Genomic DNA, 17,166 nt, shown 5'->3' with positions numbered 1-17,166 from the left:
GAAATCAATTAACAACACAAAACAATGGCAGATATTGTCCAGAAACCCTCACAGGTACTGCATTTAGCATAACAAATATGCTGAAATCATAACATGGCAAACTGCAGCCCAACAGGCAACAACAGCTGTCAGTGTGTCAGTGGGCTGACTTGACTATGACTTGCTCCCAGACTGCATGTGATTATCATAAAGTGGGCATGTCTGTAAAGGGGAGACTCGTGGGTACCCATAAAACCCATTTACATTCACATATCTTGAGGTCAGAGGTCAAGGGACACCTTTGAAAATGGCCATGACAGTTTTCCTCACCAAAATTTAGTTTGGAGCGTTATTTAGCTTCCTTCACGAAAAAAAGGTTTTCTAGTTTCATATGATGCCAGTATCTTCACTCCAGCTTTAAAACTGAGCTCGCTACAACCTAAGAATGGGAAGTTAATGAGTTAAAGACATAGTGGCGTTAAAATGAATTTGCAATAACGCGTTATTATCACGTTAACTTTGACAGCCCTAGTTTCATTGTTATAATCCTGTAGGAATACAGAGTAGGTGTTCATGTACTGTTTTGAGGATGACAACAAAGCAGATTGTGCACTTTATGGCAAAGGAACAATATCTATGTAATCCAGGTTATTTAACATGCAACAAAGAATAAACAACTAAACAAATGACCCCAACACTACACATCCCTCCGTCATCAAAGAATTCAGGTAATCTATTTCTCACAGATCCAGTTCTTATAATAATAATTAGATCCGCTTTGTGTCCATTGTCCTTGCTGATTGCAGCATGTTGCAGCGTGCTGGTAGGTGTTATAGCGTGGCAGTCCCGATGCCCAGAACCTGTAGGACAAATAAAATGTTAAACAGAGCTGATTATTTTCAGTTTGAAGAAAACTGTTCAAATATGTATATTATCTGTAATTAATACAATAATCTTAACAACTCATTTTAGATGTATTTCAGCTTTGTAAATTGTAACGAAAGAATGAAACCTTCTTCAGTACTCCTATATCTCTGTTTTCAGTCATTTAATCGATTTACACTTAAATGAATCATCCCCAGAAAACAAGGTGTTATGTATTTTCTGATATCTAACACCAAGATGACGTCCATTCATTGTTTTCTGGTGGTGCCTCCTCTTTCTAGTACTGTAGTGTCTCTTTTCATGAGCCCAGCAGCCTGTCCCATAGACTTTACATTTTGATTAAGTCACACATTATTTATCATCATCAGACAGTAGCTTTTAAAGTCTTTTAAAGTTTTACAAATATTAAATGTTTATAGTTCATGACTTTAATATACATCTATAATAGTTATTTTGGGACTTTTTATTGCAGCACCTCATTGGCCTCTGGCCATGTGGTTGCAAGCACATGTTGATCTGGAGCCTGGAGTATTACAGTATAGTGAATACAGTAGTATGGTGATATAGTGCTGGTTCATCAAGCAACTTCAAGCATCAAGGTTCTTTCATCTGATTCAATTTCTGAAGTCCATTAAAAAAACAGACATCGATGAAATACAATAAAAAAGGTTATTTAGTTTTTATTCTACTTTTTCATACTTATTTTAATGATGTTTGAAGAAAAAAAACTTTAGGTTGCCTCACGTTTCTGTCAGCGGTGATCTGTCCACCCATTCCCATTCCCATTCCCTTCTTTGTGTCCATGTTTCCCGTAGACCAATCCAGGACTCTCCATTTATATTCAGCTGAATGACAAACTCCTAGTAGATGACAAGAGACAATAATCAGCCAGAACAAAAGGAAGGGGATCCACTTGTTGACCACACACTGAAGATTGGACACAGCAGCATGATAATAAAAACATATTTCTAATGGAATTTAAATCAGCAGAGAAAAGGATAATGCAGAAGAGACTGCATGTTTAGTGTTCATGTAAGGGATAATGTACAGCGAACCGGTTATGGTGTGAAATAAACCCCGACAGGGCGGTGCGGCACTTGACGGAAGGGTGGACCTGAAGGGGTTTCTTTCACAACAATGACCTGCTAGCTGTACATTATCCCGTTTATTACACAGCTACTTACTGAAGAAATCAATGATTTGACACCAAAACAGTCCTCCAGAGTCTGACATCAGAACTGCGTCCATAGCAACGGTCTGTTATACATCGCAACGGTCTGCTATAAAGAAATAACAGACTGTAGAACGCTGTGATTGACCAATCAGAATCAAGTATTTGACAAAGCCGTGTAATAAAAGAAAGAAAACATTTAATTTGATCAGAATGCATTTTAAAAAGAGAAGTAAAGTTAAATGTTTGCAGGTTTTTCCAAACATTTAAAATGGTCTTGTTCATTGAATTTTCATTCAATTCGTCAATTTTCATCAGAAGAATAAAAACAGTCCTTCTGCTTTGCTCTCAAATAAGAATATTTAGAAATATCTAATTGTGTCTAATCTAATCTAATCTGTCTCTGTTAGCATTCAGTAAATATCATTTTGTTCTCCTCATGCTAACCTTTACTCTTTACCTTTAATCAACCGCAAACCAAGACGGACTTTAAAAGAACCCTGTGTGAAGACTTGAATAAACATTTAATGAACAAGACAATTTCAAATGTTTGGAAAAACTCTCAAAACATATTTGAGTTTATTTCTCTTTTAAAATAGATTCTGATAAAATGAAATGTTAACTTCCTTATGAACACTAAACATGCAGTTCCTTCTGCATTATCATTGCTAATTATAAATTGCTTGAGAAGTGGTGGATCCACTTCCCTGTTGGCATACAGCACACAGAGTCAAAGCAGGTTGAAGTACAGGCACTGTACTAGAATCAGTAGTCAATGAACCGGCTTACAAGTCGGGACCTGAAGGCAGAACAAACGGGCTAATAAATCTGACAGGGTCAAGACAGGAAACAGATCCAAAGTAACAGATCACTGGCAGGTACATCTAAGATCAGTCACTCAGTAATAAACACACTCACCTGTTCCTCTTTGTTGTTTATGACCACCAGATCTGCTCCTCTCTGCTGACAGTACTCTCTGCTGCTACCCCAATTTTTCCTCTCATTAGATTTAAAGTAACAACTGCATCCAAATCTCTTCCATCCTTCAGGACACCACTTCCCTAAATGTCAAACATGTTTTAAAGATAGATGTCATGTCATTCAGTGTCAAATTGATTAATAGTTTCACTGTTGAGTTAAAGATCTCCAAATACCAAACCATTTCAACGGCATGAAACAATTATACTTAAAAGTAAAGACAGAGTCAATTTATATAATGTAAATTGGTTTAATACTGTGCCTGGTTGCATAAAACCACTTAGACTAAGGTTGCCCTTAAATTTTCATCTAAGGATGCCTTAAAAAAAATGAGTTGCATAAAATCACCATAATGATTTCCTTAGGATGTCGTAAGGGAAAACTCGTTGATCTCTAAGTATTTGCCCTTAGCTACTGAAGTATTCCCTTATGCATTGCTTGAAGGACCTTAGTAACCATTTTCTTACCATTCTCTTAAAAGGGAAATAATTTGTGAAATATAATTCAAGATAACATCACAGAGCATTAAAGTTTTATTGCAGTTAAACTGCAGAACAGAGCGTCAATAGTTTTTAATAATACCTTCTCATACTGTGCATATATCAACAAGTAGGCTTCAATTTTAGTTCATTATTTTTGTGTATAAAGTTGCTGCAGTGAACACAATTATGCTAAAGTTGTAGTTTTGTTTCCTAAACCTAAAGAAGTTGTAGTTTTATTGCCTGAACCTGAGGAAGTTATAGTTTTGTCGTCTAAACCTAAAGAAGCCTTTTTCAGTGTTCAAAACGTGACGTTTCATTCAGTTTTACATGTTGGAACGTGTTGCTTTTAGGTTTCACTTTTACTTTTACAACGTAGTAGGCATAATAGGTCCCTATTGACCCTTCATCTATGTTGCTTATACTGACTGATAACACCTATTAAATGGCCCGATAACAGTTGAATTGGATGATTATTTCTTGCCACAACCTCTGCTTGTGTGTATTGGCTATCGCTGTGTAGGGACCTGCCATTTTTGGTGGCAGACACAGTGAACTGTCTCAGGATCCTTACCATTGGTCAGTGGACCAAACTCAGCTCCTCATTGGCTACAGTAACATTTCACCCAGAGGTGTGAAATTCACACAGAACAAAACCAGAGGAATGTCCTTTGTTCCTTCTCTTTCGACTCTTTGCTCTTCACCTCCTGACACAAGCTGACCAGCTGCTGGAGGTGACCCACAGCTCTTTCTTCTCATCTGCTCATCTCTCCTGACGTGTGAGAGGTGAGCTGCTGCGCTCTCTCTGCTCTTCATCTCCTCAACCCAGGCTGACCTGGTTGAGGTGAACGGCTCTCAAGTCCAGAACTTGCAAAACAGTTCTGCTTCTGATCTATGGTCTGTTAGGAAACAGACATAGCCACAAGGAACCAAACGGCAGACGACGCGAGTGCTCTGCCCTTTCCGCCAGCTAACTTCAAGCTATCAAGCAAAGAAGTTAGCACCAAACTAACAGCAAAGACGACCTCTTTGACTTGGAACCACAACTTCAACAAATGGAATCACAAACCCTTTTCTTCCATGGATTGGTAACGTACTGGGCCTTAGCATTAGCAATCGCACAGGGCTGAGCAAGACTGTCCAACTTTGATTTCTAGAAAGTACTTGTATTGATTTGGTTTAATGTTATTCATTGAGTTTGACTGTGTTGATTTATCTGTATTTGATTTTTGGGTAATTGGCTTCGCCACATCTGATGTGTTTAGTTTATGCTTCACATAGACAAGGTTTTGCATGCAAACTAACCATCTTTTCTAACCCACTGCATATCTAACACACATAAAGATCACATACAGAAACTGTGAATTAGTTAAACATAAACATACAGCTTCAGATAATCTTAACCCCACATCACCCCCCTCTCTGTCCTTCTTCTCAGAAGAACAAAGAGGTCATGTGGTGACATGCTGATGGCCATCTTTGATTCCGCCATCTTTGATTCCGCCATCTTTGTAGTTTTACAGTGCCCGCCATTTTGTTTGTAGGCCATACAGACATTTTGAGACAAGAACCCATCTTGTTTCCCCCCCCCTCTCTCTCTCTCACACACACACACCCACACACACACACACACTGTGTTTGGTTTGTTTAGTTTAGTTATTTAGTTAGATTAATATTGTGTTTTGAACCTTTATTATCTTGTAAATAAATGTTTGTGGAATATACACGCTGTTCTCTTTAATGTTGCACAAGAGTGAATAATGCCAACCTCTGCTACGTCAAGAACTCCGATATCCTTCAACCTTTACTATCTATTTTGGTTATAGTTATTAATTTAATTATTAATCAACGTTCCAAATTGATAGTTTAGCATATATAATGAGACTATATTAACGTTTTGGTCATTGGTCCCTGATTCCAGGGTGGTGCCCCGTTTATTATTGATGTTTATTGATAATCTTTATTAATATTAATAATTCTATTATTATTTATTAATTAATTTGCTAATAACCAAAACCTACCAAAGTAGAACCCCTACAGCTGGGTTGAACTTGAATAATATGCTTGCGATTTCCATATTCTTGTTGTACATTTCACCTTCAATCCAGTTTGGCTTTCTTTTTTCTTTTTTTATTCTCTTTGTCCATTTTTGAGAAGTTATAATGACAAAATCATTAATGCTGCTGCTGTCTAGATGAAGTGAGTGAAGCGTAACCATGGTAACTGAAGTCCACATGTGGTGTATTTCGACAGTAACTAGCGTCAAAGCCTTAGTCTAAACACTTAGGTAAGGGGACAACCTAAGAGGATTTATGCAATGCTCCTAAATGAGCTCCTTAGCTTAGGGAAATATTTTGCATAAGAAACAAACTTAAGTCTGAAACTTAAGGTAGTTTATGCAAACGGGGACTGTTTACTGTTTTTGAACTTCTCTCACCTTCAATTTTGCCCTTCAGCTGCTTTACTTCATCCTGTACCTGACTGTGGTTGAATGATAAGTCTTGAGAAAAACAAGAAAGACAATGTAAAAATAGTTATGCTTATTAGGCAGTGTGAGGTTAGATCCTGTGTATTATGGTATTTTGAAACCTTTCTTACCTGAAACTTTCTCCTGGAGCTGGCTGTTGTTGTAGCTCAGTTGGTCGTATCTGGTCTGCAGCTCGTCTTTTTCTAAAGTGACAGAAATATCTGGTGAGAACAACAAAGTGAGAAACAGACCAACACCAGCAAATAATTCTGCTTTAAACTAAAGACAGAATTAAGTTACATCCTGTGCATAATGAAATATCACTATTAAATTGGGATTCAGTTATTTGGTGTACCTGTCCTTTAACAGAACCCATTTTCATTCACATATCTTGAAGTCAGAGGTCAGCAGGACCACTTTGAAAATGGCCATGACAGTGTTGAGTTTGGAACGTTATTTAACCTCCTTCACTACAATTTAGTATGACATGGTTGATACCGATGGATTCCTTAGGTTTTTCTAGTTTCATATGATGCCAGTATCTTCACTCTAGCCCGCTACAACATCCTAAATATTGATTGGGTTAATACGTTAAAGAAATTAGTGACGTTAAAACAAATTAACACGTTATTATCGTGTTAACTTTGACAGCCCAAGTTTCAATTTCACTTTTACAAAAAACAAGTTAGACGTGAAAATATTTGTGCTTTTTTAATATGCAGTGTGAGGTTAGATCCTGTGTATTATGGTATTTTGAAACCTTTCTTACCTGAAACTTTCTCCTGGAGCTGGCTGTGGTTGTTGCTCAGCTCGTCGTATCTGGTCTCCAGCTGGTTGTATCTGGTCTCCAGTTGGTCGTATCGGGTCTGCAGCTCGTCTTTTTCCGAAATGACAGAAATATCTAGTGACAATAACAAAGTAAGAAACAGACCAACACCAGCAAATAATTCTGCTTTAAACTGAAGACCGAATTAAGGTACATCCTGTGCATAATGAAATATCGCTATTAAATTGGGATTCAGTTATTTGGTGTACCTGTCCTTTAACCTCCTCTGTATGTTGACTCTTTGGTACTCATAGAATCCATTTTCATTCACATATCTTGAGGTCAGAGGTCAACAGGACCACTTTGAAAATGGCCATGACAGTGTTGAGTTTGGAACGTTATTTAACCTCCTTCACTACGAGCTAGTATGACATGGTTGGTACCGATGGATTCTGTAGGTTTTCTAGTTTCATATGATGCCAGTATCTTCACTCTAGCCTGCTACAACATCCGAAAGATTGATTGCGTTAATACGTTAAAGAAATTAGTGGCGTTAAAACAAAGTTAACACGTTCTTATCATGTTAACTTTGATAGCCCAAGTTAGAACATGTTGCTTTTAAGTTTCACTTTCACTTTTACAACGTAGTAGCCATAGTAGGCCCCTACTGACCCACATCTATGGTGTTTATAGCGAGCGATAACGCCCATTCAATAGTCAACAGTTAACAGTTGAATCAAGTGCCTTTAAAGCCTGAAGATGAGACCATTTCAGTACACTATTGGTTCAGTACTTTGTGCCCAGTAGTTGTTGGGTGTTGTATTTTATCTTACACTGTACGGATAAGAAGATGATTCCCATTATCATCAGAAAGCACAGCACTCCCAGACAGAGAGCAGCAGGCCTGAAAGGCCTCGTTTGGACGGCTGGAGGATGTTTCTCAGTCAGCGGTCCTGAAGTGACAAAACACACAGAGAGCGGGTCCATTAAAGGGAACCAACATGGATGTCATAGTTTTAACATTTCCCTCTGTTACGATAACATTTGACTGTGGTTGGGTGACATCCGTCAGACACATTTCAACACTTATGTAAACCAGTTATTAAAGTAAAACAAACAAGAACTCATCTCAAATGTTGAGTTACAACGGACCTTTTAAATGTACAACTGACGTACAACTTTGCATCCTCCCCCTCTTCAGTGTCTCTCTCCGTTCTCTCTGAATTGATAATGATGCTCAACTGACCTTGTCATGCTGCACTTCCTTTCCCTTCCTGTCTTGTGGTTTGCACCTCTCTTGTGAAGCTGTCTTTACCAGTTAGTGCTTCTTCAGTTCTCAGAAATGATGCTTGTTAAATGTTCTCATAACCAACAGGAATGATGCCCAAAACAAGTTTGTGTTTAAAAAAAGAAATTTTGTGGTAATTTGAAATAAAGTGGCACCAAATCACAGCAGCATAACTAACTACAGGAAACAGCTGTAAAACACAAGGTTTCATAGCGTACATGTAGGTCTATAGAAACAAACAGAGATGCTGATGGGCTGCAGCTCCTTTGTCATTGGAAAGATGAGTCTCATCATCACATCAGTCCAACATGATTTAAAGGAAAAACCACCAACATACAATGATTTTTTTTTTATTAATATCGATTTGTCATAATTTCTCACTTACCTCCTTTGTGTGACTGAATATCAGCGTGGTCATCTCTGATAACGTCTGCACTCTCGTAGATAACAACCTCCGATTCCTCCCACTCTTCGTCCTGTACCTTTCTGTTGTATCTCACCTTCTTTGTTAAATCTGGTTTGGCATAAATATCTGAGGACATCTTGAGAGGACCGAGACAATTGAACCGTTTGGTTGGTTGCAATGCTGCTGTAAAACTTTAATGTTTTACTAGTATAGTATGCGGTACTAACTGTCGTAGATATAAATTCAATAAGGTAATATACTGTACTCATGCTGCTGCTGCCCGTGTTGCTTTGCCCGGCTTCTGTCTGGTTTCAGTAGAGAACAAAAAGGAAGTATCAACACACGCACACGCACACACACACACACACACACACACACGCACACAGTCGTGTACTTCTATCTTTGTGAGGACACTCATTGACATAATGCATTCCCTAGCCCCTTACCTTAACCCTAACCCAAACCTAATTCTAACCTGGACCTTAAAATGAAGTTTGAACCTTCAAATATATATATATACTGTATATATATTGGGCTTGAGTTTGCCATGTTATGATTTGAGCATATTGTTTTATGCTAAATGCAGTACCTGTGAGGGTTTCTGGACAATATCTGTCATTGTTTTGTGTTGAGAATTGATTTACAATAATAAATATATACATACATTTGCATAAAGCAGCATATTTGCCCACTCCCATGTTGACAAAGGTATTAAATACTTGACAAATCTCCCTTTAAGGTACATTTTGAACAGATAAATAATGTGTGTTAAATCACAATTAAATATTTCAATCGATCTATTCTCATACAACGGTTCATATGATATCTTACGTAAAGTTATTCCCCATTTTTTCGGGTGTTTTCCTACGAATGTTCAGCGTCAATTTTTCGTTTCAGTCTTTTCAAAATAAACTTCTGTCTTAACAGGAAACAACTTTGTCAGGTTTAGGCTGCGAAACTACTTAATTAGGTTCAAGAAATATCTTAGTTAAGTTACACCACGCCGGAAGCGGCATAACTTAAATACGGAAGTTACGTAACAAAAACTACTTATTTAGGTTTAGGAAAAGATGGCGGATTGGGTAAGAATAACACTGGGAGTTGTGTAACTTAAGTACGGAAGTCATGTGAAGTTGACTTCTGGTTTCACATGGAACCTCCTTCACCGGCCTCCTGGACAAAGTCCGGTGTTTTTAGATCCACCCATCCATCCCGACCTCCTACCTGCTACTCTTTATACTTCCTGGTTCACAATTACGTGTATTACAAACAAATTGATTTTATGAGATGTATTCAAATTACATGGCTACGAACAGTGTTTGAGAAAACCCTGATTTATTTGTTATTTAAATAATTTATTTTAATATTATTCATTTATATTATATTTTGTATTTGCTCAAAAGAAAAGTGAAAATTGAGAGAGAGAGAGAGAGTGGAGTTTTTTCACCCCCCTCACCCCCCACACACACACAAACACACATACATGCACGCGCACACACACACACACACACACACAGCAGGTTAACAGTTTGGCCAAAACAGGAAATGATTCTTTTCTCAGTTATTTCTGTTGCCAAAACTGAAACTGTTACATTTAATGAGGTTAAAATTTGACCGCTGATCAACTAAAATAGATATCCTGATTTGGAACAGTGTATTAGACAATAAATCTAATCTCCAAATGTCAAAAGTTTTTGATCCTAAATCACAGCATGGCTTTTTCTATGGTGTTCCTCATGGTCTTGGCGTCTTAATGTGGTAATTTGGAGGGATTATTAATCATTTTTATCAATTCTCAAGTGGTAAAAAATTGTTAAATTTAGCACCAAATCTGTGTAACAAATGGTATCAACCCAAAAATTGCTGCAACAAGTTATGAGACGTAATAGAGCATGGGGATGGCAGAATATACTCCTATCACTACAGCAACTTGACACACAGTGCTGAGCTGCATCTCAGATTAATCTTCAGGTTCCCAGTTTTCAGATGATGTACACCACTTCTATGTGACATCTACTGTTGACCTGCTATCTCCCCCTAAAAAAAGACAAAAACCAGTCTAATGTGGGTCTCAGAGGGTTAATGCACCACAGTGGATGACCCTTTTTTTAATTTTGAACACTGCTTGACCTTTCCTCTAGCGTCTAGCTCACTACTCTGCATGTACCTTCCTTCTAATATTATGTTCTTTTTAATTCAACATTTTGGACTGTTTGTACTTTTAAATTTGTCACTTCAAAGTAATGCAGATCAGTTAATTTTCTCACGTTTGCCTTTATTATGTTGTTTTTGAAGCGAGGGAACTATTGGAAAAGTGAGGGAGAAATGACAATGCAATGAACACAATTACATCACAGTTACACGGCGTACATGTTAGTCTCGATAGATCACTTTCTCACAGATCCATCGTTTGGATCCACCGTTGGTTTGGCGCCAGGTCCCGTCCAGATCAATATATGCTGTGGAGTTGGTGTCATACTCAGGTTTTGTATTCTCGCCCATCTTCCAGGCACTGTAGAACAAACATTACATTGTTACGGGTAAAAGCCACTAAAAAAAGAGAGATTATTTATATAATAATGCAGTTTTTGTGCTTGGAAACTCTCATAGAATGAATTCAGGACTGACACTCCTCTTGATATTTAGTTTCCTTATGTCTTTCAACTGGTATGTATACCATAGAAGAAGAATTTCAGAAAGTGAAATGAGATTTATTTTTCTTTTGAACAATTTGTTTATTTTTTGGTTGGCTTTGAAGAGGGCAGCCCAGAGGAGGATTCATATGAACATGTCGGTGCCCCCATGTGGTCGAAGAATAGACTGCAAGTTCATTATCTTGAGCTGTCAGGAGCCGAGATCAGTGGCTTCAACCTTTTGACTTATTGAATATGAGCAAAACAAAATGGCACAAGTCATTGCAAATTCAGTTCTTTGATTCAGATTGTGTGAAGATGAAAATCATAGTAATCATAATTTGCTTTGATGTCAATTTAAAACCATGGGTTGCATTGTTCATTGATTATCTGTGAGTGAGGAAGTGCTAATTTAAAATTAAAATATTGAATTAAAAACACTAACATTATTTGAAAACATGACCAATTTGATTTTTTATTGTTATTTTGTCTTTCTTGATTTTTCTGTTTTCAATTTCTTCCAACTATTAGCTATAAACAATGACCCTGATATATCATGATTTTAAAAAAATAAATAGAATTCTCATGAATATGTTTCTGTTGATGATCCGTCCACCCATTTCCATTCAACTTCCCATTCGCTTGTCCATTTTTTGTTTGTCTCTGCCTTCAGACCGATCCAGAAAGCTTCAGCTTTAATCAACTCCTTGACAAAATCCTGAAAATTTTGAAAGAGAGCAGATAATGAATCCTCTGTTGATACACTGATATTTCTGTGGTCGTGAATACATGTTTCATGTTTTAACCATCACTGAAGGACAGAAATCCTTCGCGATGAAGCAAAAATCGAAAGAAATACCGCGATGAAAAGTACTTTTTTTATTCTGAAACTACGAAAAATTGGTAACATTTTATAATAACCATCATTTATAAATGGTAAATTGATAGTTAATTAAACTTAGTTAATGTTTTTTTTTTTACTGTTAACAAAAAATTAAATGATAATTGATAATGTTTATTCATTATTAATAATGTTATAATTTTTTTTTACCATTAGTATGTGTAATATGAAATAATTAGTTTATACTTTCTATATTGTATCAAAGGTCACTGTTACCTCACATCAGTCCCATTCTCGGGAACACCTTGAGCAAATTTTTTCAGATTTGGCAAAAACGTCCATTTGGACTCAAAGATGAAGTGATTAGATTTTGGTGGTCAATGATGAAGTGATGACAGGCATCAAAAGCACTACAAATAATCACACAGACACACAAAAAGGATCTGCATGTACAAAAACATATGCCATGCAAATAACACAGACATACTGTACATGCACGGACAGACATAAGCACGTCAACAGACACTCACGTGTTCGGTTTTGCTGTTTATAACCACCAGATCTGCTCCTCTGCTCTGACAGTCTTTCCTGCTCTCTGTCCAGTTCTTCATCTCAGTAGATTGGTAGTAACAACTCGATTTAAATTTCTCCCATTCTGTGTTACATCAAGTGTTTTATTGGCATATTTCAAATGACTTAATGACAAATATATAAATTTATATTGTTCCTTTTTAAACATTTCTAACCTGTGATGTTCCCCTGTGTCTGGTTTTCTGTCTGACACTGGCAGCCACCTTTGCTCAGGTTGTCCCCTTGGGTCTGCTGAAGTTGGATGCTGAGCTTGTTCTTTTCCCGAGTGATTGAAATATCTGGTGAAAACCACAAAAAAAAGAGACAGGGCAGTGATGTAAAACCAAACCCATTAATCAAGGTTTTGACTCAAGATATGACATTAAAATAAAGACAAGGTCCTCACTGAGTATGGACAACACAATGACTCCAACTACCAGCAGGAGACAGAGTAGACCCAGAACCAGTGCAGCAGCTTTAAAAGGGTTTCTTTGGACAGCTGGAAGATGCTTTCGAGTGCGTGCTCCTGCAGAGGAAAAGTACACGCAGAACACATTTCTATTTAGCATGTTTGTGAGATCTTAATCTCAACCAAGTACAGGAAACAACCCCAACATTTACACACATAATGAGACAAAATATATAATCTTCATATCTGTGGCCGGCAGCTCCTCGAGCATGAAAACATCAACTCTACTTGAGCTCAGAGCAAGCTGATTTAATGTGGCAACAGTGTGCTATGTTGGCAATTAGTAATCATTCTACACCTTTAAAATACTGTATGACACAAGGCACACATTAAAGGGCGGGTCCATCTATGTTCTTTTCCGTTTTTTTACAAATGAAAACGCCCACTCAGCCGTTAGCAAAAAGCAGTGACGTAGATTACCAAAGTGAGCTAATGAATAAGGTTATGAATATTGTGAACGCTAGCACTAGCTGAGTCAACATTAGTTAATGTAAGTTTGGAGATAACTGACAGGGGTTGTATGTGTACTCCGGTCTTCTTATTGTTTTTATCAATGGAGTCTGGTGGCTTTGAAGAGAGCAATATAATCAATATCAGTTTAAGTGTACACTATATTTAGAATATTTTCACCACTTTACGTCGCCGTCAGGCAGCCCTTTCTGACAGGGAACTGAAGCCATTTTATTGCTCTCTTCAACGTCACCAGACTTCATTAACAAAAAGAGTAATTTTACCTCTCAGAACACGGGGGTTGCTGGTCTACCGCTGCATCGATCGGTTAGTTTGTTTGTGTTATTGTGTGACTTTCGGATCCGAACTAACGTGGCGTCCACAACGCCAGCGCCCAGCAGCAAAGGTACGCCCTCGCCATTTTGGACTGTAATCGAGTCAGATTTAAAGATCTTCAAAAATAATAATAATAATGGACGACCCTTTAAAAAACATGAATTAAACCACAACTGTAAAACACCGCTGAACTTTTAAACTTCACAGTTTCGCAAACTGTTTCTTTTTTTGTTTGTTTATTTTTGATATAAGAGTTTCTTCCTTCATTTTTTGTTTTCTGAGTTGTGGCCAGAGCTGCTGTCACGCTACAGTTCACATTTGTCTTTCAATTTTTGTTGTTTACTGCATTGCGGAAACGCAATGAACAGTTCAGCAATATTGGTTTGCATGCAGGTATTGTAGATATGCTCGATTTTGTCATATTGCCACTGTGAATATACTACAGAACAAGATTACAGTACTGGCACGCAGCGCAAGAGCACACATGTGAGCCGACTCATAAAAAAAACATCATGTTAATGTTACAGCGACTGGATTTCAATATTTCAAAGATATTTTTTGTCACACGTACATTCAATATGTGCAGTGAAATGCCGACTGTGCTGAAAAGCAAGCGAGGATTAAAGATTAATTATTAGAATAAGAGTAAAAAATTGGATAAAAAAATCAAAGATAAATATATAAGTGTTAAATGTGTGAAGGTGGTAAAATGTCACAGTTGTAAATCTTATAAAGGCTCGAGAGCAAATATTCTTATGATAAATATTATTATAACTTCATTAATATCACCACAATCATGTACACTTGTCACTTATAGCCGAGCCCCTAATTATAATATACAGTTTCAGTTGTTTCTTGTTATATTAGCTAATATTTAGTATTGATTATAAATGATTTAATACCTACGTACCTCTAACTTGTTTGGAAACGTGAAGATCTCTGTCCTCGCTGTAGTAGATGTCGACCTGTCTCTCAACTCTCTCTCCTCTGTCCTCTCTGGCACTTTTGCTGTATTTCACATTCATGGTCAAATCTGGGTCTTCATAAATGTTGGAAGACATTTTAAGGCTTTCAACTGAGAAAGTCTCTAGAGCATTAACTCAATATATATATATATATAACTTTTATGCGCTACTCTGATGTCGCTGTTTTCTGCGTCTGTCTCTCTGTTCAGCAGTAAAGGAAGTAGTAGCAGGAAAACACTGCAACATTTTTATCACCGCTCGGTAAAAACCTCTCAACTAATTGGACGATTACATTTTTTTTTCAATCTTCCTTTGAGATTGTGAAACTCTTCTTTTCTCAATTTACAAGTATGAGAGCTGGGGGGGGGTGGAGGCTGGTTCTGGCGGAGGTTTGATATGTGCTCTGTGGTTTGTCGAGTCTGCTAAAGCACTTGAAGGTTGTTCGCCGAATTCAGATCATTCACTGATAATGACGTTGAAATATCAGTGTTGCTGCTGTTGTTTGTTAGAATAGACTACACTGCAGGATCAAATGATGGAATTCAAACACCACATAACGGATCAAACACTGAACTGGCAAAAGAACCAACATGATGAGACAAATGGCTTCAAAATGTCCTGGTTTTTAACCCCCTGAGATCCGCGATCTTGACCGACTTTACTGTCTTTCAGAGGCCGCAGCAGGGACTAAATTTTGGCGAGGGAAAAACTGGCATGGCCATTTTCAAAGCGGTCCCTTGACCTCTGACCTACAGACATGCAGTATAAATGTGTTATTCTAAAATGGTGTGTTTGCTCTGCATACCGGGGACCCTAAAGACTCTTGAATTACATAAATGTGGTCCTGTGGTGACCTCTAGGATAATCACAGCCTCATGAAACTTTACAGTCACAAACTAAAGACCTAGAGCATTCAGAGGATGGATGGATCAGACTAGAGACCTAGAGCATTCAGAGGATGGATGGATCAAACTAGAGACCTAGAGCATTCAGAGGATGGATGGATCAAACTAGAGACCTAGAGCATTCAGAGGATGGATGGATCAAACTAGAGACCTAGAGCATTCAGAGGATGGATGGATCAAACTAGAGACCTAGAGCATTCTGAGGATGGATGGATCAAACTAGAGACCTAGAGCATTCGGAGGATGGATGGATCAAACTAGAGACCTAGAGCATTCGGAGGATGGATGGATCAGACTAGAGACCTAGAGCATTCAGAGGATGGATGGATCAAACTAGAGACCTAGAGCATTCAGAGGATGGATGGATCAGACTAGAGAGCTAGAGCATTCGGAGGATGGATGGATCAAAGCAGAGACCTAGAGCATTCGGAGGATGGATGGATCAAACTAGAGACCTAGAGCATTCATCGGAGGATGGATCAAACTAGAGACCTAGAGCATTCGGAGGATGGATGGCTTCCCTAGCTATAGATTGACAATAAGGGGGTTTCTGAGCAGTTTACACAACCGAAGTGCTCACCATCCAATCGCCGAAAAATACAATTCTTGCAGAAAATATCAAAAATATCAAACGTTTTTGATCCCAAATCACAGCATGGCTTTTTCTATGGTGTTCCTCAAGGTCTTGGTGTCTTAATGTGCTATTTTGGAGGGATAACTGATCATTTCTATCAATTCTGGAGTGGTAAAAAAATGGTTAAATTTAGCACCAAATCGGTGTAGCAAATGGTATCAACCCAAAAATTGCTGCAATAAGTTATGAGACGTAATAGAGCATGGGGATGGCAGAATATACTCCTATCACTACAGCAACTTGACACACAGTGCTGAGCAGCATCTCAAATTAATTTTCAGATGATGTACACCACTTCTATGTGACATCTACTGTTGACCTGCTATCTCCCCCTAAAGACTCCCTGTACCACCCTAAAAAAGACAGAAACGGGTCTCTTGTGGGTCTCAGAGGGTTAACAAGGCGTCCTGAAGTCAAACATACTTTGACTGAAATGTTTGCTACGGATGTGACTTAATCTGTTATCATCACTACCGTCATTTCTCTGCATTATTTCACAATATCAGATGTTAAACTGGGTGAGCTGAAGTCTTTAAGAAATCTGATATGACCATGAGCATACGAGGAACGATGTCAAAGCTGAACATGATGAAGCTTTATAGACAAAACTAAAGTAACTTTTAATATCTGAGAACTCGTTCGTAGGTTGTTTGTGACTAGAAGACGACACGGAGCAGCCACAGGATTGCATACTGTATGTGGATTAAAAAGCTCTAATAACGTCTGCACTCTCGTAGATAACAACCTCCGATTCCTCCCACTCTTCGTCCTGCACCTTTCTGTTGTATCTCACCTTCTTTGATAAATCTGGTTTGGCATAAATATCTGAGGACATCTTGAGAGGACCGAGACAATTGAACCGTTTGGTTGGTTGCAATGCTGCTGTAAAACTTTAATGTTTTACTAGTATAGTATGCGGTACTAACTGTCGTAGATATAAATTC

General features: G+C 37.9%; 2 protein-coding genes across 7 annotated transcripts in view; one reads left to right on the top strand and one right to left on the bottom strand.

Annotated features, from left to right (window-relative positions):
• Nucleotides 1–8,720, bottom strand: part of LOC119502887 (CD209 antigen-like protein E) — a 31,547-nt gene extending 22,827 nt beyond the window's left edge. Inside the window, exons 1-7 of one of the 2 annotated variants that reach the window (XM_037794166.1) lie at nucleotides 8,399–8,720; nucleotides 7,559–7,678; nucleotides 6,091–6,180; nucleotides 5,930–5,992; nucleotides 2,954–3,096; nucleotides 1,609–1,724; nucleotides 400–839 (exon numbers count right to left, since the gene is read on the bottom strand). In XM_037794166.1, coding sequence (XP_037650094.1) covers nucleotides 713–839; nucleotides 1,609–1,724; nucleotides 2,954–3,096; nucleotides 5,930–5,992; nucleotides 6,091–6,180; nucleotides 7,559–7,678; nucleotides 8,399–8,555 — 816 coding nt within the window. In that variant the 5' untranslated portion in view covers nucleotides 8,556–8,720 and the 3' untranslated portion in view covers nucleotides 400–712. Of the gene's footprint in view, nucleotides 1–399; nucleotides 840–1,608; nucleotides 1,725–2,953; nucleotides 3,097–5,929; nucleotides 5,993–6,090; nucleotides 6,181–7,558; nucleotides 7,679–8,398 lie in introns of those variants that run through there. The other variant, XM_037794164.1, reaches the window with a different exon arrangement.
• The window catches only part of LOC119502886 (collagen alpha-1(XIV) chain-like), a 209,276-nt gene that overhangs the window by 165,424 nt on the left and 26,686 nt on the right, over nucleotides 1–17,166 (top strand). The gene's annotated exons all lie outside the window — the stretch shown is intronic.

Source organism: Sebastes umbrosus, chromosome 15, assembly GCF_015220745.1.
Source record: "Sebastes umbrosus isolate fSebUmb1 chromosome 15, fSebUmb1.pri, whole genome shotgun sequence".
Lineage (NCBI taxonomy): Eukaryota > Metazoa > Chordata > Actinopteri > Perciformes > Sebastidae > Sebastes > Sebastes umbrosus.
The sequence above is the reverse complement of the archived record's forward strand: the minus strand, read 5'-3'. Positions and strand labels throughout refer to the sequence as shown.